General features: G+C 34.1%; 2 protein-coding genes across 2 annotated transcripts; one reads left to right on the plus strand and one right to left on the minus strand.

Annotated features, from left to right (window-relative positions):
• Positions 1-9,110: 9,110 nt before the first annotated feature.
• LOC149379678 (Outer membrane OMP85 family protein) lies at positions 9,111-13,655 on the minus strand. The gene is made up of 4 exons (XM_089603663.1): positions 13,002-13,655; positions 11,450-11,935; positions 10,620-11,126; positions 9,111-9,534 (listed from the first exon to the last, which is right to left on the minus strand). The coding sequence occupies exons 1-4, from the start codon at positions 13,539-13,541 to the stop codon at positions 9,451-9,453; spliced, it is 1,617 nt and encodes a 538-aa protein (XP_089459789.1). The 5' UTR covers positions 13,542-13,655; the 3' UTR covers positions 9,111-9,450.
• Positions 13,656-22,377: 8,722 nt separating this feature from the next.
• Positions 22,378-24,026, plus strand: LOC149379679 (UTP--glucose-1-phosphate uridylyltransferase 3, chloroplastic-like). Its single transcript, XM_089604050.1, has 6 exons — positions 22,378-22,610; positions 22,962-23,169; positions 23,409-23,497; positions 23,584-23,678; positions 23,783-23,860; positions 24,012-24,026. The coding sequence occupies exons 1-6, from the start codon at positions 22,577-22,579 to the stop codon at positions 24,024-24,026; spliced, it is 519 nt and encodes a 172-aa protein (XP_089460176.1). The 5' UTR covers positions 22,378-22,576.

The raw sequence follows: 24,026 nt of genomic DNA on the forward strand, positions 1-24,026 counted from the left end.
CACGTTACATATGAATAAAAAAATTAGAGACCAACAAACGAAGACAAATATATGTGACTCATATTACTTTGTTGACGAATTTAGTATAAATTGTTTTACTACTTGCCATACAATACATGGTCGCTCTACAGCAAAAACTGGAGGATAAGAAATTATGAAAAACGCCGAGTTCATAAATAAAAAAATCTATCAATGAAAACCTAAAATATCGAAGAAGTATAGACGGACTAGATGCATATAAAAAATAGTCGTGTAAGAAGACTAAAACGATCACGAGCCTGATCAACCTACGAAAACACTCAAGTTTAAGAAGACTAATCAAAATGAGAAAGACGGGATGCTCTCGATTATATGCTAGAAATTTTTATTATCGCACATCATCGTCATTTATATTTTTATCTCCAAGATAGATTGGTTTATCTCTAGCTAGACAACTTGATCTAATATTTTTCATTTTATCAAGCATTTCTAATCGTTGTAAGTTGATATTTCATGGAACAATATTTAGTGTAATATTTTTTACATCAACACTTCTGGTTCTGGTTAAGCTAAAAGGAGAAGAAAAAATAAAGTAAAAAGTGGACCCAATTGCTTTGTTTTAGACTTTTCTTGTCCTATATTAACTAAAGTCAACAAAATTTTGAGGTTATATGTTTGGAATTATGTGATATATTGATAACTAGAAATTACATGCCATCTCATGTAGCTTGTTGGACCATTGAAACCCACTTTCAAAAGAGGTTGTTAAATAAAAGGGATGATATGTATTCCATTGGTACATCAATAATGATAATAAATATTACTCATTGGAAAGTCCCATATATCTCTAGCTGGAAAGGTTAGGGCATACATATGATGCACATACTATTCCGCCTTTGAAAAATTTAGTACCTACGTATTATTTACCTTAATTTTCATTTTTAACAGAAAAAAATATCTTTAATTAAATCAGAGTCAAAGTACGTATAATAATTGTATTATTTACTCCTGCATAAGAATTTATTCAGTCGTGTCACTCAAATTCTAAAATAATTAATTTATATGCATACATGCTATATTTATAATGTCATAAAAATTCATTCAATACCCAGGTATATAGAGGAATAATAACGGCATGGATTAACCAATATAGGCCAGAAATATTGGAAGTCAATATTCCTCACTCGTGTGTCTCTCTCACTCTCTCAGCATTTATGTTCTCAAAACATTTACAGCCCATAATACGCATATGATATACAACCAACTAAAGGTTGAACCAGCAAAAGAAAAAAAACTTAGGGTCAATAATATTTTCAATCCCATATCACGAGCTTCTTGAGAGAATTTAGTGCCGTCCAAGAAATGCTTAAAAAAGAAGCTGATCTAAAGATGGTTAGGACTAAAACCGACTTTAATATATCCAGCTTGAAAAGGAAGTTGGATTTTTTTTTTTTTTTTTTTTTTTTAATGGGTGCAAAAACAGTTGGATTTAATTAATTTTTTGAACAGAGATATGTTTTATAATTTATAGTACCTTTTAAACTATTTTAATTTTAATTGGTTTTCATTAATCGTTAATTTATTGTTTTGCCATGCCGTCTAAACCCGGGCCCCGCATGTAAAAATAGATAAATTTAATTTTCACCCAACTATAATTATAGTAAAGTGGTACCCTATATTATTTTACCTCAAGTAGAAATGAGAGATTTCATTTTCCATCCGAAACACACCAATAGAACCGATTCTTTCGAATTATTATTTTTCTTTTCTTCCTGTAGCTATAGCTATGAATATATATGTGTGTGTGTCTGTGTGTGTGTGTGTGAATTCATTTTTTTTTGCTATTGTTGTTGAACTTGTGGCTTGTGAAAAATATTATAGAAAATACAGGCCTAATTCTTTGGGAATACATTTTTTGTTATTATTGTTGTAGCTTGTGACAAATTTAAAAATACAGGTCGACCAAGAAAGATTCGGCAACACCCATGACTGATCCAACTGTAAAGTCAACCCCCAACAGTACCCCTGTTTTCCTTCGCTTATTAATTTTTTTATTTTCCCATGCATGAAAATACGTGACCCTATTTATGCGGATCTATCCTTTGTCATTTAACACTCTGGGGATGTCTGTCTTTTCCACTAACACACAAATTGCATTTGTGTGAGACAGAGATCATTAGATAAAAATAATCATTATAATGTCATGTAATTATTTAACTGCTTGTGATCGAGTTGATATGATAATTAATACACAAATGCGATTTGTATGTGATACAGAGATCATTATATAAAAATAATCCTTACAATGTCATGTCATTATCTGGTTGTGTGATCGACTTAATTTGTAAATCTTTTGCTTTGATACTCCATGGTAATTAAGTTTCAGTTTCCTCGAATATGTATGGAAAAGTTAAGCCAAAGTGCCTAGTTAATATCTCATTGGTGTGTATATATATATATATATATATATATATATATATATATATATATATATATGTATAAGGAAAGAAATTATTACCGCACAACTTTTAAATTATTCATTAATATCCCAATGCTTGACTGAACCTAGATTGATAATGAGACGATTATAAATTTCTTCTCTAAATAGCTAGACGATCATAATTACTTGATGCAAAATTGTGAATTTACTGCGTAAAACATGAAAAGATTCAAAGTTTTATCATTTAAATGGATAAATTATGATATGATTAAAAGTAAACCAGGAAATTACGTAAAATTGTTAAAGGTAAATTAAAATTATTATTGATCAAAGCAGAATGTATAGTCAGAATTTCTTATAAGTTTTTTTTTTTTTGGCAGAAATAGTCTTTGAACTTTTATGACTGTGCTAATTTGGTCCCTAATTTGTATTTAAAGTATTTTAGTCCCTAACCTATTGATTTAGTAGCTCTATTGATCCTTTTTAAAAGAAAAAAAACCCTTTAATAAAATTCAACGCTCAAACAACTTTAAATGTATATAAATAATTAATTGGCTTGTTTATAATTTTTAAAAACAATATAATTTAGATAAAATAATGCTATAAAGTCTAGGATTACATAAATTTCCCCTGAACTCTTCTGCGATTATCAAAGTGCCGCTGAATATTTAAATCGTAACAAACGTGCACCTTAAACTTTTAAAATGTTGCACAATTAAACCTTCCATCTAATATTTAACAGAATTTCGTAACTTTGTAAACAAAATTACTAAAATAATCAATCCACTTTGAGGTGAACAGTATGTGATATTAAACATCAACTACACCTTTATTTTCTTCCCTAATTTTTTTGTTTTTAATTCTTTTTTGTACTCCATATTCCTTCCACGCCCCTCTCTTTTTCTCTTTCAATGCTAAACATGCTATTCAACGCTATAACCCCTCATAGGTATTTCAACTATGTACACTGAATCCAAAATTCGGAGAAATGTCTTCATTTAGCTCAAATGATTTCCTCTATGTAGAAATAACTTGTGAAATCGAAATGTACCTTTTGATCACAAAAAAAAAATGTAAAAAAAATAAAAAGGAAAAGAAAATAAAGCACCAAAAAAATAAAATGACCGAGCCCACAAACCATTAACACCACCTTTCATCTCCAAATTCACCTTTGACAGACAAAAAAATATGAAGCGAGTTAGTAGTTAGAAAAGAAAGAGTTTTTTTTTTCATTTTTAGTTTAATGAGTTGTTTTTTTTATATAATAATGATTTGTATATATTTTTTACGTTACTACTCAAAGTAAGTTGAAGTGTGAATCAACAATATAGCCTCTGCGCAAAGACGATAAACAACAGCAAAATAGGAAGCAAAATGGGTGTCAAAACTGGATAACAAATATTTTAACTTAATTAGGATTTAATTAGTTTAGGCACAAATTTGCAACGAGGCATTTATACGTAGGAGATAAAAGAAAAAACTACGAAGAACAATGAATGGGGAAGATGAAGCTGGGTACTTTACGGTTGTACCCTTATTTTCCCTCAAAATTTGTTAAATATTAGACAGAAGTTCAAATTGTGCAAGATTTTAAAAGTTTAAGGTAAACATTTGTTACTATTCAAAGATCAGGGGACACTTTGTTAATCGCGTAAGAGTTCGGGGCAAAATTTATGTAATTAATCATAAAATCTAAAATTGTATAGCTTTTATTTAGTTATTTTAGGGTCAAAAGTTAATTTATTAGTTAGCTTATTTTAAAAATTAACAAGATATTTTTAATGTTTGCAGTGGAATAGCTCCATGATTCAAACATAGAGGGGCTACGCGGTATTCGGACGTGCCCACCAATATCCCACTTAATGTTTTGCAGATGGTGCGTTTCTCTACTTCAGGTGTCCGTTTGCCAATCGAAAATCCTTCTCGATTGCCTAAAAAAGTATTCCAGATAATGGGGGAAAGAAATAACTTTGGGAAGTCGGGAGTTGTGTTTTATGCTAAGGATATTCACCGGGTACTCCATATGCGATTTTTGAAAAAAAGATAAGCGATATCTAGGCATCCAATTTTCCTCTCCCAAAATTGGTCTAATTAAAGACTTTGACCTTCTTGAATTCTTAAGGAAAAATCAATTAGAGAGTTGGAAGAGTCGGTTGCTTTCGCAGGCCGGACATACGACTCTTATGATGTCAGTTCTCCAAGGAATTGTCGTCTACTGTGTTTCGAGTAAGACACTTTATGAAGAGATTGATGGTTTGGTGCAGTGCTTTTGATAGAGTGCAAGCTCGGAGAAGAAATATTTATTTATTTCTTACAAGTTGGAATGAGATTTTTAAACCTAAACTTTTAAATGATTTAAGAATCTGGCGAGCACGCGACTTCAGGAAAGCCCTTTTAAGCCAAGTTGGCTTGAAAATTGTTGAGGGGGAGGAGTGAATGTGTTGTAACCTTCTCTGTTCGAAATATTATATTCTCGAGGGGAACTCTTTCCCTTGAGAATGATCAAATGATTACACGGTTTGAAAGACAATTATCTCTACAACTTCGGTTCTAGATGAAGGATCAAGATGGGTCATAGATGAATTACGCAAATATGTGGAATGAGGTGTTGGTCCCTTGGTTCGATCATGCGCTCAATTGAGCCCCCTAAATCCATTGTGGGGCGAGAAGTTTGTACGCTAAATAGTCAAAAAAATCTTTTATGACCACTTACCAAGAGTTGGAATGAGTCTCCCCTTCAACAAGTCTCAAGTCCAAGAGTTGAAATGGTTTTCTAAAAATTATGCCGCTACCGAGACTAGGTCTAAACCGGATTTTGTAGGCAAGCACGATTTCAGGTTGATTCTCTGTCAAGAACGCGTATGGGAAAACTAGGAGTGCAATATTTTGTTCGGGGAGCATGGTGTGTAAGAAAATCAGGATGGCCAAAATTCGTGAACGGTGGAAACTTCGCTTGTGAAAAATAGGGCATAATTACATGCTTACAGGTGATAACTATAGCCGAATTTTTACTAATCGAGGGCTTGGGTGCTTATTGTGCGAATTGAATGTTATGGAATCGTCACAACACTTGTTCTTTGAGGGTGATTTCGCCAAAGCACTTTGTTTTATTTCTCTAGTAGATAGAACGTCACAGCGTCCATCTCTTGGATGCCGAAGACACGCTGGCTTTGTAGCATACATCGCATGTTTCCTTGGTATGGTGTGATAATGATAAGGCCTTTCTTGGAAAATCCAAACTAGCGCGCGATTGAAGTGACGGTGACTTTACGGCCGCAAAGAGAAGTTTTTGTTGTTGAAAGTGACAATGAGGTAGGAAACTCAGGCGAGAGAGAATGTTCAGAGTGACATAATGATTGATTTGCCGAGTAAGGATTAGATTTGTGTCTTCATTGATGCTTCGTGGAGTGGGAATATGGGCACGAGTGTTGAAGTGGCTTTGGACCACCAAAATAAGGTGATTAATGGTTTCCCTTCAAAGTTACATGCGGAGTCAGCGCTTGAAGTAGAAGTGTCAGCACTCCTTCGAGTGAGGATGGAGAAAGGCTATAGTCTTCTCTCATGCTGCCACCCTCGTCCAAAGGTATTTGCGTGAAGGAACATTGTCCTGACTGGCAACTGCTGGGATTACTAGAAAAATTACGGGTTTTAATTTCTGATTTTCTTAAGAGTCCATTTGGAACCCCATAAATGGAAGAGAAAGTGAAAATTTGAAGAAAAATGAAAATAGTATGAAGAACGCGTGAAAACAAAATTCTTTGTTATGTTTAGAAGTGGTTAGAATCCTATTTCTTTCTTATTTTTTTCTACTCAAACAAAGTTAAGAAAATACAACGGATTCTCATTTTATTTTCGCTCACATTTTTCAGGTTCCAAGCGGACCCTAAGACTGCGCGGATTTCAGAAAAGTTGAATACCCTTGCTCATAATTTGTATAAATGAGTTGAGAGTTCGTTTGGCATTTTGAAAGTCTAGGACTTTCCCCCTGAGATTTATCAAAGTTTGAATTGGTAATTTAATATAGTGGCATTTGCGGCTGAAGTCACAACTTCAGCCATTTCTTGCATTTGTGTCACTTATTTGCTAAAATTGCATCCGTATCACTTATTTGCATTTTTGTCACCTATAGAAAGTCTAAATTACCCTCACCTACAAAAGAGGCTGGTTCCGGCGGAGATTCGATGAGATTCAGCGCGATTCGAACGTAAAATTCGCTCAACTCACGAGGATGGTGGAGCGGGTTCTGCAGACCGCGCAGACCAGCCCGCCGGAGAAGGAGACTGGCGGCCGAGTCGCGCCTGAGCGTCCAGGGGTACGAGCGAAGGCGGCGGCGGTCGGAGATGAAGTGGATCTGCAGAACCGTGCGACCTCGTCGAGCGTGAACCCGGAATCCGGTGAGGAGGAGGCGGCGACGAAGCCGTGCTCGGCCGTGAAGGCGTCCCTGAGGGACGTCGGAGTGGCGGCGGCGGCGGCGAGCGTGATGCTGGCCGGGAACGCGATGGCGATGGACGTCCTGCTCGGAAGCAGCGACGGCGGTCTCGTGTTCGAAAGGAGTCTACTTTTTTTTTTGAAATATTTGACTGCGAGTCTACTTTTTGTAATTTGTTCTGTGAGTCTATTTTTTTCGAAATATTTGACTGCAAGTCTACTTTTTGTAATTTCTTCTATGAGTCTACTTTTTTTTCGAAATATTTGACTGCGAGTCTACTTTGAAATCTGCGTAAGGGTATTTTGGTCCTATTTTTTTTATCAAAGTGACATCTATGCAACACATTTTTTCGTCGTGACTCATTTGCGATTTGGAGCCGAATTTATGACTTTGATGCAAATCTCTCTTTAATATAAGCACTACTGATAAAAATTTAAATTGGCAAGGCATGGCTATTGTCTTCTGTCCAACTTTTATACCAGGCTACAAGATTCCATATGCTTCCCTTGACGTCTTCAAATTCAATGAAAAAAAATTAAAAATAAATAAATCAACGGAGACTCATAAGACTTTAATAGAAATGTCACTCTTCTTAAAATAAAAATAAAAAGAAAGAAAGAATGAGAGACATACGTCCAAATGTCGAGTCTAGACTATAATACTCATCAACATGTACAAGTATATATGAAAATACTTCTGCTATATGTCTCGTCAATTCACTAGCATTTTCTTATTTTATATCAACGTCAAATAATTGAGTTAGGTGTACGCTGCTATGATTTAGATAACTATCAACATTATTAATTCTTAACTTCGATTTGCATATAAGCCTCAACATCGACTTGAATAATAAATACATGAAAATGCATTTTTTTTTCTCGTTATTTTTATTGCCAACCATGCTCAAGTTGTTTATTTTGTGTACTAAACAGGTAGGTCCAAAAACTGACGTTTAGGAGAATAATATCGAACTAACAAGAGAAAAATTAATGGAAGAATGGAATAAAATCAAGTTTAGTAATGTTTGAATCTAGGCATTGCCGATCTGCCAGACTTCTTTATATATCTAAGGTTAGATTTATGCTTAGCCCGGTTAGATTTAACCTAAGCAAAATAGCGCAAATAAACAGTAAGCATCACGTATACCTATGCATATAACAATGTCTTAAAAGAATAAAATTCAATTCAAAATTATTTTTAGTGGACGTCTACATAGCTAAATAAGGCTAAAAATGATAGCTAAGTGAATGTAGTAGTATATTCGACTATCCTATCAGACCTTTTATATATTATTGTTTTTATTTTTCTAATTCCTTTTTTTTTTTTGTGTGTGCATCAGAAGCAATTTTCTCAGTAAATTTATTAGATTTAGATGCAAACTAATTTATACCAGCTAATACTACTTATTGACACTAAGATTTTCGATAAAAATAAAACTATAAAACATGATCTGTTATGCGCTAACAACCCTATAAAGGGAAAAGTGAAAATAATCGAAAGCAATTAATTAGATTTCAATAACAGTTAATCAAATTTCAATTGTTGTTGACCATATTTAAATAATTATTGATCAGAGTTCAATAACTTTAAAGTAAATTTTAATAACAATTCACCATATTTCAATAACAGTTCACCAGATTTCAATAATTCTTTACCAAATTTCAATAATTTGTGATCAGATTTCAATAATTGTTGATTAAAATTCTAAAACACGAGGGTATTGTTACATAAAAAAAACGATTATTGGTTAATATTTTAAAAATATGAGTAAAATATAAAAATAACGCATGTTTTAAGTTAGTTATGAAATTTTTTCAAAGAAAAATCTCAAGTAAAACCTGAAAAGAGCAAAGACGAGAGAGAAATCTCCTTGTATTATTTTTCTTGAAATTTGAAGAACTAATTTTAAGGTTAAAATATATCAGAAAAACCGTGCATAAAACTTAATACACACATTATATATATACATATATATATATATACATATACATATATATATATATACATATATATATATATATATATATATATATATATATATATATCAACGATCGGAACGAAAACAAGTTTCGTGTGGTAAAAGTCTCCATAAAAGTGGATTATGTTTAAGTTCAACCCCATCAATTATTATTCAAATTTCAATGGAGCAAACACCACGGCTAAAAATCGCTTGATTGAAAAAAAGAATTAAGTGCACTGATACCAAATGTGACCACCAAATAGAGTCGAAAAACAAATAATTAATTCCTGCATTAGAAAACAAACCTTCAAAACGAACCATATTTGATCCGAGAAAATGTATTGTCAGCTTCAAAAATCATACGACATTTAAACAGTTCCATGGTTCATTTAATATCAAAGTCATCTTATTTTCCTTCAATTGGCCGTCATGAAGAACAACCTTTTATGAATTGCAGTCTAGGTTCCAAATTACAAAACAAAACAAAAAACCACTGTCTAAGCTAATATGCTTAGCAAAGAAACAGAGTTGTCACCTGGGTAAATTAAAAACCTCTTCTCTGTTTATGATTTTACCGGAAATGACATATCTGGTGTGCCATTCCACAGCCGCCGAATTAAAATTATTGAAATTTCCAGATTTTTACGATGGGGCTGATATACTAAAGCGAAAGCCAGTCTTCCCACGATCTTCTTCAAATTGCTTCAATATGTAGTAGTAGTTGCACTGCCAATAAAACCAATATATTAATTTCAAGGACTATAATTTCTATTATAAATTTAAAACGATTAACTGAATAGACATGTCAACCTTAACATACAAACATGTTAAGAAACGCTATATATATACTACTCATTTCAAGATGTGAATAACTGTCTGCGAATTCTGCAAATTTAATCTTTGGTATACTACTACATGCAAGTGCTATAAATATTAGATCATTAATTTTCTCCTAATTGAACAAGGTAGGGGAAATTAGTATTTTTATTCAACGGGAAGGTTAAAATAGAATTTCATTTCCTTATTAGTAGGGTTAATAAAATAGAGTTTTTAATTTCTTGTCCTCCGATGTGGTCTCTTTGGGGAGCCCGAAAAAATTCAGGATGCTGACTCGTCCCCCTTTGGACTCGTCAAATACATCAATCATAACTTGGGAATGTGGCTCTTTTCTTCATCAGGTGAATTCAAGGATTTATTCGATTGAAGACCTCATTAGAAATTGGGTAGGCAATGGCAGTCCCGATTTTTGTATTCTATTTAATTTTTGGCTATCGACTGTCCCTTCCTTAGTTTTTATGGGTTTTCGAGGTTGTTAATCCATTTGTCTGGGCTTGGGATTGTACGAGAGTCGGTCCTCTGTCTTGTAATTTTGGCTCCACATCTACTGTTTCAGGGCGTGTAATTTCTGATAAAAAAGGGTTCATGTTATATTTTTTTTCTTAAATTCTGTGTGTTTCTCTCATAAATGGAGAGGCTGTGTTCTTGAACATCACAATAATTTAGGCTGTGTCAATTTCAAATTTACTATGTTCCCCAACCATGATTTCCATTATTGCTAATAAGGCTTCTTAGAAATTTATTATTTATTTCCTTTGAAACGTTAAGTATGGAGAGCGGTCTAAAAAATTCGTCAATAAAATGTCAAGATTAGATCTAGGCATTGAAGCAAAAGATAGAATTTTCAACCTCTTGATTCTTGAACCAGCACAAGTTAATAACAACTGTCTCAATAACGACCGATTCAGTAAGTAGAAGGTACTAATCTAATATCCATGATGGTAAACTAAATAGGAACGGGTCCGAAAGCTAACCTCTAGACGGAAGAATTTTGTGGGTACAACAATTCCAGCTCCGATAGAGCGTCGAGACGACTCGGCAAACTTCTTAACTGAAAAGTTGCGATATTCATTCTCGGTTAACTTAGCAAGGTTACCAGCGCCCGCAAAAACGTGTCCATGAACATCCCGTTCTCTCAACCAGCGAAGTGGAAGATCAAAGGAGAGATCTGCAAATGCAGTAACAGCAAGGTCTCCACCAATAAAATCTCTTCCGGGAGATTCCAAATCCTGTCCATTGTTGTTATTTTGCCTTCTCGGTTCTGTAGGCCCTATTCCTCTTGTCCTGAACCCCCAGACTGTAGTTGGGCCTCCGATTGTGCAAACTGGTGAGAAATCACCACCCAAGAAGAATCTTTCCGGAAGAGATGAAGGCTTGTTCATGAAACCATTTCCCCATGGGAAAACGACACCCCCAGAGAGACCAAAATTCAGCGCAGCGTTAAAGAATCCAAAAGGCAGAGCATAGCGAAGATCAAATTCCTGTTAGGCATTCCAGTAACAGAAAGTTATGAAAACAAAACATAAAAATAAAAAATAAAAACATAATAAATACAAACATGATGGGGTCTATGTACAGAGCTAGTACAGAGAGAGAAAAATTATTACATTGGTAATTCCTTTATTATTAGAGAAAATGCAGAAGGGATAGTGAATTTTTTTTTTTTTTTGGTGTGCTGAGCTTATTTAGAGTTCCATGTAACTTTGGATGGACAAAAAAAGGCCTCACAGACATGGAAGGCCAATTACAATCAAATCAGCCACTAATGCAACATTAAAACTTCGATAAAAGGAAAACATAATACCTGCCGTAAAAACCGTAAGCAGCGAGGATCGGGTGAAAGGCCACCAATTTGGCTAGTCAAGACGCAAGCATAACCTTGGGTTGGCCTCATAGGAGAATCTCTTGCATCGATTTTAAAGGTATGTTTGAGCGACGAAAGTAATCCGTGCCCAATCTGCCTCCTTATCGTCCTAGAGGACATCTGTGATGGATCTGTTAGGGTACGCCACCCGAGATTGTACACCAAGTCATTGTGCTTTGTCGACAACAAGCCAAGGGAGAGTCCCAATTGTCGCTCTCTGTAAGAAGAGTATTCTTGCCAATCTTGAGAAAGCAAGAATGCCCGTACTACCAGAGGCGACAAAAAACCTTTGAACCTCGGCACGAACACACCACCACTTATCTCAAATGTCTGATTGGGACCATAAGCCAAAGAGCCATCCCACAGATCCCCGTATCCGAGCCAATTCTTATATTTAAGTGAACCTTCGAGTGTCCAAGACCTAGCCTAGAAAAGCATAATTATTACATTAGCTATTTCACATGGTAACAAAATTTAGTAATTTCATATTACATCCTTGAACACGAAAGCCCATGATTAATAATATGGTTTAGAATATAACGAGTAAGTTCATCGTAAAACAAATGCATATAAAAACTTTATTGAGTATCTTAACCTTCATGAGAAGTCTTTTCATCGCCTATTCATGAAAAGAGAAATATTGAGCCAGATTCAATTACGTTCTACTAAAACTGTATAGATGGGGAATATCGACTAGTAAGTGTATTCTTCTTTGACAGCAACAACAAAGGCATATATTTACATGCAAACACATAATTTTCTCAAAACATCCCCAACAAAGAGCGTGGACTAACAAGAAGCAGAACAAAGTCCTATATCTCTTCCTGCTGAAATTTTAGTGAAGCCACTAGCGAAAAGAAGAAAAAAAACAGATAATACATTGCAACATAAACCTATACATGTAAGACAACCACATTTCAGTTTAATGAACCAAAAAAATTCACACATGTTAGGAACTGTAAAAATCCATTTCGTATCCTCATTTCCAATCCAGCGCCAAAACATCCCCTACTGTTAAGCACATACTAACTAGCAACACTACAACAGAACCAAATCACATATCTATTCCTGTGAAGAAAAAGAAAACACAGGAGGAGAAAATGGAAACAAGATAAAATTGTAAATTGAAACCACTTCTGGCAACACCAAAAGGGTCGAAACCACTTCTGGCAACACCGAAATGGTCGAAATTCGTAGGCTGGCAATATTTCAGGGAATGTCGAACTATTTGAAGCAAATTGAAAAGAAGACCGAATGGGATCAAATAAACTAGAAGAGTTATCGCAAAATAGATACAAATAGGTGCAAATTCTGACATAAAAACAGATGTTCAGTCAACTCCATTTGCACACAATGGAGTTACGAATACTCATCTTAAAACCTAAGCATCAACAAAGATGCAAAAATCTCAGCACATTTCGGAACAATCGACAGTCATTTATACGTACAGAGCAAACAACCAAACACATAGCAAAATGGAACGAAGCCTCACCGCTGGCTTGGTGTAAGCCCCGCACTCGCCGGAAAGGGGGCTCTTGGCCTCCACGACCTCGACGACGACATTTGCGGTGCCGGGAAGCTCCGGCGGACCCGAATCGAGAGTGATTCTTACGGCGTCGAAGATTTCGAGCCCCTGAAGCCTCGCGTTGGCGGCTCCGGCGGCTTCCAGAAGCTCCTGCATCGTCCGAGCCCTCCTGAGACCATCCACCTCCGCTTCGATCACGCTTTCCTTCGTCTTTTTGTTTCCCTTGATGATCACATCGTGGACTCGAACGAAGACCTTCTCGCTCGACAGCTTCCTCACCAGGTTCTCAAGCTTCGACCGCGATTCCTGAGCCAGGGATTCTTGGTTCCGTCGCGGTTCTTCTTCTCCGTCTTCTTCGTACTCATCTTCCTCGTCGGAATCCGAGTCGTCGTATTCCTCCGCCGCGTCGTCGTCGTCGTCGTCTTCTTCTTCTTCATTTTCTTCGTCGCGATTATTGTTAGGGTTTTTTAGGTCAATTTCTTGTTTGGATTCGTCCGCGCTCGCCATGGTTAGGGTTTCGGAGGAGAGTGGTCAGAGATGTGGAGAAACGGTGGTGGTTTTGGGGCTGAGAGTGTGTTCGTAGGTTCGATCTTCGATGTGTAAAACAGGGAGACTTTTTAACTTCGGCGAAGTAAGTAAAGAAAGTTGGTAAAAACGACACTCGTATAGAATATACGACATCACGTCACGCTTCACTTGATAGAACGACATATAGAAACGGGATTTTGGATAGATCGTGCTTCTTTTTTTTTTTTTTCTTTTTTTTTTTTGCTAGAAGATGTAAGATAGATCGTGGGTTTTAGACAGACTTGCCCATTTTTATTCGTCAATAAATCATATTCTACCACAAAAAAATGATTTATTTCACATTTCGCACAAATTTAGCTAAATACTTTAATCAAGAAAAATAGACATCAAGGAATTCTTAATTTGAATTTTTTTTTTTTTCTCAATTTTACGTATTAAATTATTCACCTATCGAAGTATGAAATTTATGAGGTTGTGCACAATCCGATACTATAAAATATGTCTTCAAATTATATAGTAATACTTTAAATGATTTGAATAAATTAACACCAGATCAAACTGTTTAATAAAACAAATCTTACACACCGGAGAAATCATTTTAGACAGATTCATATTTTCTTAATTTTTTTTATAAATTTAATATGAGAATGAAAAAGAAAGAAGATTATTATATGTCCATCCTAATAATATAAAATTGGTCTTGTCCGCTCTTAATCGCGGCCTCGATTTAAAATTAAACTAGACTGTTTTAGATTCATCTGAAAAATTTGATTGGACTTACTTAATAATAAAATATTTTGAACTCGAGTTGATTACCTCTTATGGACTTGTTTTTTTAATATCAATTTACATTGTTTTGTTTGATTTTTCTAATTCATCAATGCACTATATATAGTAGATGAAAGTCCAAAATTATTTTTACACATTGCATTTTAAAAACTATAAATTAAGCTTTTAATCATTTGAATGTGAATTTTTTTTTTTGGAGGCTTTTACATTGAGTTTTCTAATTCATCAATGCACTATATATTAGATGGAAGTTGAAATTATTTTTACAAATTGCATTTTAAAATTAATAAATTACGCCATTTAATAATTTGAGTGTAATGTTTTTTTTTTTGAAGTCTTTTATTAATTATTATATACTTTTTGGCTCCGCGAGTCTGTGTATGTATAATTTTTACCCCACTAAATGCAGGAAAGATATAATGGCATCGTTTGGCATAGCTTTGTTTTTAAAAAAAAGTGCTTTTAGATTCAGTTTTTGAAAAAAACTGTTTTTTTCAAAAACTGACAAGGTGTTTGGTAAACTGTTTATAAAACAGTTGTTGCTGGTAACAAAAATTGATTTAGCGTTTGGTAAAATAAATATATTATAGTAAAAAGACTAAAATAGACATAAAATAAATATTTAACAGTGCTATGGATAATCACATGAGGATATTAAAGTAATTTTATATCAGATACAAAAACGCTTTTTCTAAAAACTAAGATTCTTAGCTTTTGTGACTCATGTACAATTTTTAAAATCGTTTTTGAAATTTTTTCTAAAAACTGTTTTACCAAACAGTAAGATTGCAGTTTGGTTTTTGCTAACAGCAAAAACAGGCTTAAAAAAACTGTGCCAAACATGCCCAATATAAAAAAATTAAAAATACACTCAAGTTATGAACTTTAAAATTAAAAAAAAAAAAAAAATAATGTGATGAATAGTTTATTTTTCAAAGTGAATGAAAATTATTGTTTAAAAAAAAGGCGTGAATGAAAATCCTAATAAAAAGTGTATAAAGTCGGACTAAGTGGTTTCCTTTCCTTTCCTGATTTCCTCTGTAGTCTATATAAGGAAACACAAATGTTGAATTAAAGACTTTACAATCATCAAAGCCCCCAAAAACCCTAATCTGAGAAACCCCCAAAAACTCTCTCTGCCTTTTTGTGAACTTCACAACTCATCAATGGCGTCGCTACATCCCGCTCCAAGCCCTAAACACAGCACTCCCATCGTCTCCAAAAAGCGAAGAATGAAAGTCCTGACCAACGCCGTTCGAGAATTCTGGTGGACTCTACCCAGTCAAGGTGTTCACCAGAATCTCGTCGCCGATGATCGTGATCACGATGAATCGTTGGAGAAATTATACGCGCACGACGATCTTGATGATCAGAAGCTGGTCGACGGACATTTTGGGGAGGAATTCGACGCGTCCGACGGCGACGATCTTGACGGCGATGCTTACGTGGACGACAATTCGCCGAAACGTCGTCGTGTTGAAGAAGAAACGTCGCTCTTGAAACGTCTTTGTCAAGAATCGCGTGCGATTGGCCGGAGAACACAACCAGATCAAGAAGAAGACTGTGCTACATTGTATGTATGTGTATAATCAAGACATATATTTCACGTACTCTTCATGCATCAGACGGGCGTATATAATTATAGTCAATCTTTGATTGTGTTCTTTTTTCATACAAATCCATTCTAAAGTAGAATCGAGATATTCTTGGGTAGTAGATGATCTTTAGAAAAATAGTATGATTTTTAGTACATTGTGCGAAAAGAGGTTTAGGACTGTTTTCTTTTTTCTTCTTCGTTTAGGTCATTTGGGCATTGTACTTTGTTCTTTCTGCTGAATAAGAAATAAAGTTGATATTATGATTCTCATGAATTCTCTTGTGGGTTTAATTACTTCAATTTTATATTATATGCACCTATATATAGTTTAATTATGCTATTATGATAGCGGATTGTAAATGTATGTGTGATGTTTTAAATCCCTGTAGTTATAATACCATTTAAAAATATTAATATTCCCCTTTCTTTATAACTTTTGTTGCCAACTATTATTTCCCCTATAGGCATGTATTTTTGCTTTTGCTATATGACCTCAAAATGTTTTTTTTTCTATAAATCTTGAATTTATTTCAGTTATAAAAAGAGGAAGAAAATTATGAAATTTAATATAGATATTTTATCAGAAAAAAAAAAGAGAGATAGAAAAAAAAAAAAAAAAAAAAAAAAAAACCGGACTGGGACTGGGGGCTGATCCATTATTAAAAAATAAAAATAAAAAAAATTGGATACTCAATAATTACATGATAGATACTAGAGTTTGAAAAAAATCTAATTTTGAATGGAACAGTACATACCAATGTAGGATACTCTTGAAGGGTAAAAATTCGTAGAAGGGGATGAAAAAGAAGATAAAGAGTTTTGAACAAACTTTAATATTTAATTTGACATATACATGGCATCACAATCAGCCATTAGGGCTCCTAAGTCCATATGTTCGAAGAAAAAGAAGAAGCCTTTCAATATTAGTTGTCAAAGAACGAATTGTAATAAACCACTAGAAAAATCCCTAACTAAGACAGACACTATAAAACATTTCACTGTGAAGCTGCATCCACTCAAATACTTTTGATGATGAACTATTAAAATTTCTTGGGAATGAGAGTAGCCTAGTCACTAGTGCCAGCTCAGCATCCAAGACTCCACTTGTGTAACTAACTCTCAATGGTTATGGTTGTAACAAAACCGTTAGTTAGGAGTCGCTAACTATATATATGTGTAATTATAACCAATTGTAATCAATCAATCTCAATGAAATTATGTTAGAATGATTTGTTCAACAGTTACCAGATTTTCTCTCTCTCTCTCTCTCTCTCTCTCTCTCTCTCTCTCTCTCTCTCTCTCTCTCTCTCTCAATCTTCTTCTTCTTCTTCTTCATTTCTTCTCTTGGTATCAGAGCCTATTAAGCCCAAACGGGTATCCGATCCAATCATTAGGATTTGGTCTAAGAGGAGCGAACACAAAGAGCCGTCATCTTGAAAGGGCGTGTTAAGAATCTCACATTGAAAGTGAATGGAAACTAACAACACCTTATAAAGGTCATGAGTTACTCCTCTCATTACCAATTGGTTTTGGATGGAACATTATGATACTTTCACAACGTTACATATCAAGGATTTAACGTAGATTTGAACGTAATTATTTGTAATAATGATTCAAACATTTGTATTTTAGTATATTAAATGTAAAGAAGGCTAAAAGAGGACCTATCTCATTCAGATCACATAGCTACTTGCACCGTCGTGGCGAGAATAATGATATGAGACTTGTGTTTATATATATTATATATAGAGAGAGAGAGATACAGCTTACGTGAAAATATAAGGAAAGTGGGTAATTGAGTTACAAAAAAGGAAACCAAACTTTTAGCAAATTAAAAAAGGAAACCAAAGTTACCAAACTAGTTTTAAAATTTTATTACGCTGGAAAAATATAACAAGTAAAGCGGTCATTTGCATACTTTAATACTTAATTGATTTTTCTTTATTATGATAAGTATTATTTACTTTCTCAATTAATTTTAATTATTAATATTTAGTTAGTATTTCTATATTGAAAAATTATATTTATGTCGATAATTTCAAAAAATTTCAGTTATTTCCATATTTAAGGTAGTAACGTGATTTTTCTACATCTATGGTATTAAACGTAATTTTTCATCAAACACAATGGATCTATTTCTTAAGATCTCGGCGTCACGAATCTGTAGGATTTGGAATCACTCAATTTTGAGTTCATATAAGATAGATATGGTTTTTTGAAGTTTTTATATAAAAAGTGTAGGAAAAAAAGTAAGAGAGAGAAAATGACGAATTTGTTAATAAATAAGGGCAAATCAGACCTTAATTATTGTCACATGAACCTGTTGGCTATTTCTCTAAAAGTTGTGAAACGTAGACTAAAAATAAATTTCATATTTGGCTATTTTGCTACACTGCTTTTAAAAAATTTAGTGGTACAAAGTGATCAAATCTAAATATGGATTATATTGAAATATAACAAGAGAAAATGTAAAACAAATCCTGACATTTAGAGAGATTGATTGACGCTAATTCGCACGACGAAGATAAGCTAACTATTGTGGGTATGACGACGACTTGATCTATGGACAACGACGAAGAGATAAGAATCTCCTGGTTGTGATAGACTCGTAGTGAACAAACAAAAGTAGAGAAAAGAAAAATAAAATCTTTCCCTAAGCCAAGAGCTCTATAAATTAGAATTAGTGACTCGAGTGACATAAGTAAATTAGGACAACTAGAGACCTTACTACTTCAACCTAGGAGTTGCAAAAAAATGGTAATTTTAAACATATGCGTAACAAAATCATTACAAGCTACAACGAGGGACTTGATTAATTAGAAATTTGTTAGTAAACGAATTAAATGTTCATATAATTTTTTCTTCTTCTTCTTATTGTGCTAAGCTCTACAAGTTAATTACACTATTAGGAAAGCTAAATTATTTAGTGACGTACATAAGGTACGAGAGATTTGGACACAACTGTCCTATATTTTTGGGGTATTTATACCTCATTCTAAGTTTGTTCCTAAATTAATTAGGTAAATAGTCAATTTCATTTATTTATAAACGTAAATATTAGGTAAATAACCACTTCTATTTATCAGATCATGTCATCTTTATGCCTATTTATTTAAGATTTACGAAATATTGGCTGTATGACAATTCCAAACGTTTTAATTGGCTATTTGTCTAATTTTTGTAATTTTATTTTGTTGACATTAGTTTGTTATCATGCATGAAAGTAAATACTAAATACCTGGAGTTATCGTTTCTTAGTTAAAATTCATGAATTTCAAAGATCGAATAACCGATTTCCAAAAAAATGTATTCTCAAATAAGCTCAACCAAGTAGGATGATAAATATGTTTAAAATTTAGTTACAATAATATTAGATAAATTTATTATGAATAGTTTGATAAATTATTAAGTAAAAATATCTCCACATAGATATTTTTTAGAAATGAATAGAACGTGATATTCTATGAAAAAAATAAGGATGGCGATTTGTGATCGACTTAAATATATATGAGTGCAACATTTCAATAAAATTAAAAGACATATATGATATTTTCCATAAGACTATTTAGGTATATAGTCATCTTGTGTTATTGTTTTTAGGGTCAATTAGGCATAGTCATATTACACTTTGAGATTGCTATTTAGCCAACGTTTAGTAAATAGTTACATTCACGTATTTACACGCTTAAATTCACGTAAATACCTCATCTTTTTATTTCAATGAAAGGGCAAATCGGAAATGCCACGTCATACTTGTGGTTATTTAAAAAATATCTACCATATGTTGGCTATATAATAATGGCAAACGTCTAAGTTGACTAGTTACCTAGTTTTTTTTGTTGTTTTTAATATTCTTGTTATTGCAAATTCGTCATTCTCATTTTACATTTAGTTCTCTAAAATATTTCATTCTTCGCGTAAATTAGGATTAAGAATTCCAAGACAAGAATTTAGCCCACCTCACCTTTAAATAAATCGGATTTGTTTTTTCGAAACTCGTGATTGTTGAATTCGGAGAAAATCTTGAATTGTGTCACGTGGGAAGGCAAAAAATTTATTTTCACTCGGAGACTCTTCTAAAGTTGATTACAAGCTGCTACTATACTAAAATGACTACATAAAATTTGTCAAGAGCTAGAAAGTCAATAATATTGAATGCATAAAAATCGATTTGACTCGAGCTTAGTCAAACCACTTAACCATGTTGATATCTGGCGTGATTATTATTACAATCATAATCTCGACTTGAAGCTTGCGCATCCCGAGTCACAACCCTTGTCCTAAGAACTCATTCCTAAGATCTTGAACGAAATATCAATACGTTTCACTAAAATGTATCATATCACCTCCGAGAAGGATATTTGGACAAAAAGGAACATTTCCTCTTATATTGTTGAAATCACAATATCACATCGAATTGAAAAACGACAACCTCCAACCATTTACAAATATGCCCTCAAAAGTAATTAGGTGTATATGTATTGAAAATTTAAAAATCATTAATATATGTACAAATGACTTAAATATCTTTCAGAACGACGCAGGTGGCCTTTTGAATGTGATATATTTAGAGTTTGATTGTGTTTTTTTTTATTATTATTATTTATAGAGGAGGTCATGGACTCATTGAAAAAAAAAATTTAAGGTTATATATTAAAAAGACCCATTATTATTATGAGATTACTAGATTTTAGAATTGCACGTACTAAAATCAATAACATTATCATAGTTTTATTTCGACTCTGGTTGAATATATTTTGTGATTTATCTCATCAACAGCTTCTTGTAACCAGTTTATGTAACGTTTACTATATTTTATATCATTAATTTTTTTAAAGGTATATATTCTCTTATCTGTTGCACACGGTATACTTGACATTTGCATATCACTTTTTACATTGATCAAAATACCCACTTGAACCAATTGTTCAAAATATTAAGCAGTTGGACGAGAGACTCAAATCGAAGTGACCTTGATCATCTCCGAATGAATGATCTTTGCCATAATATTGTTCACTTCTATCCCCCTCATGTATATGCGTGTATTCATTTTTCTTTGTTTAAACCCATTGTAATCCAAATCACTAGTACTTATAGATCTTAAACTAAAAATGTATCAGGACTATGTGATTAATTATGGAGGACGAAGTATTTATCAAGTAACTATTTGTAATCTAAGTACGCTTTCTTTATTATTATTATTAGTGCCACTTAAATCTATCTATGAACATATCATGAACATGAATAGCATCTCAATTCCGCTTTGTTGTTTCTCTATCACTCATATCTTAATTAAAGATAACAAGAGTGAAAACGAAAAGAAACCAAAAAAAAAAAACACACGCACACACACACAGAAATAATGTTTCTTAAGCTTTAACTTCAATTAAATTAAGAGTAGATTGAAACATTGAAACCATACGTATATTAAATTAAATTTTTGACACGTAAAACCTAAGGTTGCTTGGGCCTATACATGGGCCCACATCCTTTGGGCCAATCGCGCACTACTCTGATATGGCAACGACACTGTCGTTTCCGACTAGGCCCGGACTCAACTTCCTCTCCTTCTTCCACCTTCTCATCGTCACCGCCGTCGTCCTTGTTCATCGCTGTCTCACACGACCCCACTGACTCCGTCAGATCCTCCACGTCAGCACCGTCGCTGATTGGGCCGTCCATGTTGTCCGGTTCACAAAACTCGTCGCCGTACCCGTACAGCTGGTCGTAGTCGGAGAAGAGGTCGAAAGCTTTGAATGAATCGCTGGATTTAGGGCTTTGGTTCCGAGGTCGAAAAGCCGACTCGACCTCATCGTCGTCGCTGCTGACTAGATCGATGAAGTCTGGCTGGTGGTCGTCGTCGGGGATAAGCTTAGTGCCTTTGGTTGTTCCTGTGTCGATATTGGATGGATCATAGAAGCTGAGCGATTCGTCGAACTCAGGGTCGTAGCGATCGTCGTCATAGTCTGGGATTGTGAAAGTGTATATTATGGGGGCAGAGACTCTCATTCTCGGTTTTCTTGAGACGAACTGTGCGGCGGGTTTAGGGGTTTCTTGGAATTCCATGCTGTGAAAAATCGAATAAGAGTGATATGAGACTTGTGTAGTGTATGCACGTTATGGGACTCTATATATACCCATGTGCTGTGATTTTGGCTTACGTGAAAAATAAAAGGAAAGTCGGATTTGTTTAAGGAAAGTAGAAACCAATTCTACTCCGATTTTTTTGCTTCTTTGACCCTCAGAAAAACAGGAAACTTTATGATAAAAAAAAAAAAAAAAAAAAAAACCGCATCCATTCCTGAGCTTCCAAACCTCCCACAACCCTCACCGCTTTGTGAATTGCTCAATCCTTTCTTGAACACATATATTTCTTATAGGATGTTCCGTAGAGTAAATAATTTAGTGGGAAGTTGCAATTATGTCAATTTGTTAATTGGTCGCTTGACTGTTCGTGTTTTGTCATTTATCGGTTTCATTTTTTGAATGTAACAGAAGCTGGGGTTTGCATCATGTAAGAGAAACTTGGGGGCTACAGAAGGAGTAAATGTTCTGATTGAGAAGAAAACTCTTGATGGTGTCTGGGCATATGGCTTATCATGTATAGAATATACGGAGTTTTCCAAATATGGAATATCTGAGGAGAACCTCTCACATAACAGGTAATTTCTGATGCATTTTTATATTCTGCAAAACCATGTCAAATGTCCAGTACAACAGAGCTGAACGATGTTTAAGTATGTAGTAGAGTGAGGGGGTTCATCAGTCATAATGTTGCACGTGGAGCTAACACACGATAATGTTTGACAAGATGAAAAATTGGACTAGTTTGGATCACGTGGTGATATTTAGACTTTTGTCACCACAATTTCCTGTATACTTTCTCCTGCAAAGTATTCTTTTGTAAGAGAGTAAAGAATGGTGCTTCTATTTTCATAATGTTTTTCGTTTATGCTTAATGTTTATTGATCTTCCCTGATGCTTGTTTATCTGTCTCTATTGGTCATTTGTAGCATGGGCTTCATTAAGTTCTGAGACACTACCTTGTGTATTTCTATCCAGTTTGCAAACAGAGTTTCCTGCGAATACGAATATTTTGTATGTGGATCTACCTTCTGCCGAATTGGTTGGATCAAGTGATGGTGTTAACAGCTTACCTGGCATGGTCCTTAATACGAAAAAGCAAATCCCGTATGTAGACCTATATGGACAAACTCACAGGTAAAATCCTTCTGAAGATCTTGTTCTTACCATTTCACTGGTGGATTTATTTTTTCATTATTTAGTCCTCCATCCAACCAGTGGATCATAATTATTAACAATGTTGCACACATTACGTTGCTAATGGTTTATGAAACTTCTGTTTTAACACTCTCAGAACTACCTTTTTTTTGTTTTTGTTTTGTGGAAGTTAATGTATAATTATTCATTGATGATCTGTACCATTTTGTCCCTTTCAGTGTTGCCGGTGGCAGGTTGGAATGCACGATGCAAAATATTGCTGACAGCTTCTTCAATACATATTCATCGCGATCTTATGGGGTAGAAGGTATATGGAATTTCATATTGGTGTTTCACTCGTCATTTCTTTTGATATCCAATCCGTTACGGCAATTCTTTAACCTGCTTGTTCAGACGATCTCGATACCTTTATTGTGTTCAATGAAAGAAAAAGAGTTACATCATCTGCAAAGAAGAAAAGAAGACATGTGGGGAAGTCTTTACACCAGGTTAATTTCATTTCGCGAGTGTTGAGCAATCGCAACGCTTTTTACTGTTATTTCCATGTATTTAACCTTTTTTTATTTTTATTTTTTTTTACCTTTTCTTACAGACTCCTCATGGTTCACTGTTGGACATAATAAGAAATGCGTGTGATCTTCTTTCCAAATGCGATATTAAACTTCCCGAGGTACATTTAAATTTCGTGCAGCGACGATATCAAATTTGCTCAATAGGATCATGTTTTAGTTTTATCACATCTTGAAAATGTATTCAATTTACGTTGGTTTTCGGTCATCCTTGTCCAGTAATGATACTTGGAGCTGTGTGTATAATTGCAGATTGGAGGCAATTAA

The sequence above is a fragment of the Urtica dioica genome, chromosome 12 (genome assembly GCF_054948205.1).
Source record: "Urtica dioica subsp. dioica isolate 48M chromosome 12, U.dioica_male_clone48M_v1_H2, whole genome shotgun sequence".
Lineage (NCBI taxonomy): Eukaryota > Viridiplantae > Streptophyta > Magnoliopsida > Rosales > Urticaceae > Urtica > Urtica dioica.

Excerpts from the sequence above, each read along its gene's own strand:
- LOC149379678 (XM_089603663.1), bottom strand. The coding sequence starts at position 13,541 with ATGGCGAGCGCGGACGAATCCAAACAAGAAATTGACCTAAAAAACCCT. Across the intron at positions 11,936-13,001 it reads GGGCTTACACCAAGCCAGCG|GCTAGGTCTTGGACACTCGA; the intron begins GTGAGGCTTCGT and ends ATGCTTTTCTAG. Across the intron at positions 11,127-11,449 it reads GCTTACGGTTTTTACGGCAG|GAATTTGATCTTCGCTATGC; the intron begins GTATTATGTTTT and ends AATGCCTAACAG.
- LOC149379679 (XM_089604050.1), top strand. The coding sequence starts at position 22,577 with ATGGAATATCTGAGGAGAACCTCTCACATAACAG. Across the intron at positions 22,611-22,961 it reads GAGAACCTCTCACATAACAG|CATGGGCTTCATTAAGTTCT; the intron begins GTAATTTCTGAT and ends GGTCATTTGTAG. Across the intron at positions 23,498-23,583 it reads GCGATCTTATGGGGTAGAAG|ACGATCTCGATACCTTTATT; the intron begins GTATATGGAATT and ends CTGCTTGTTCAG.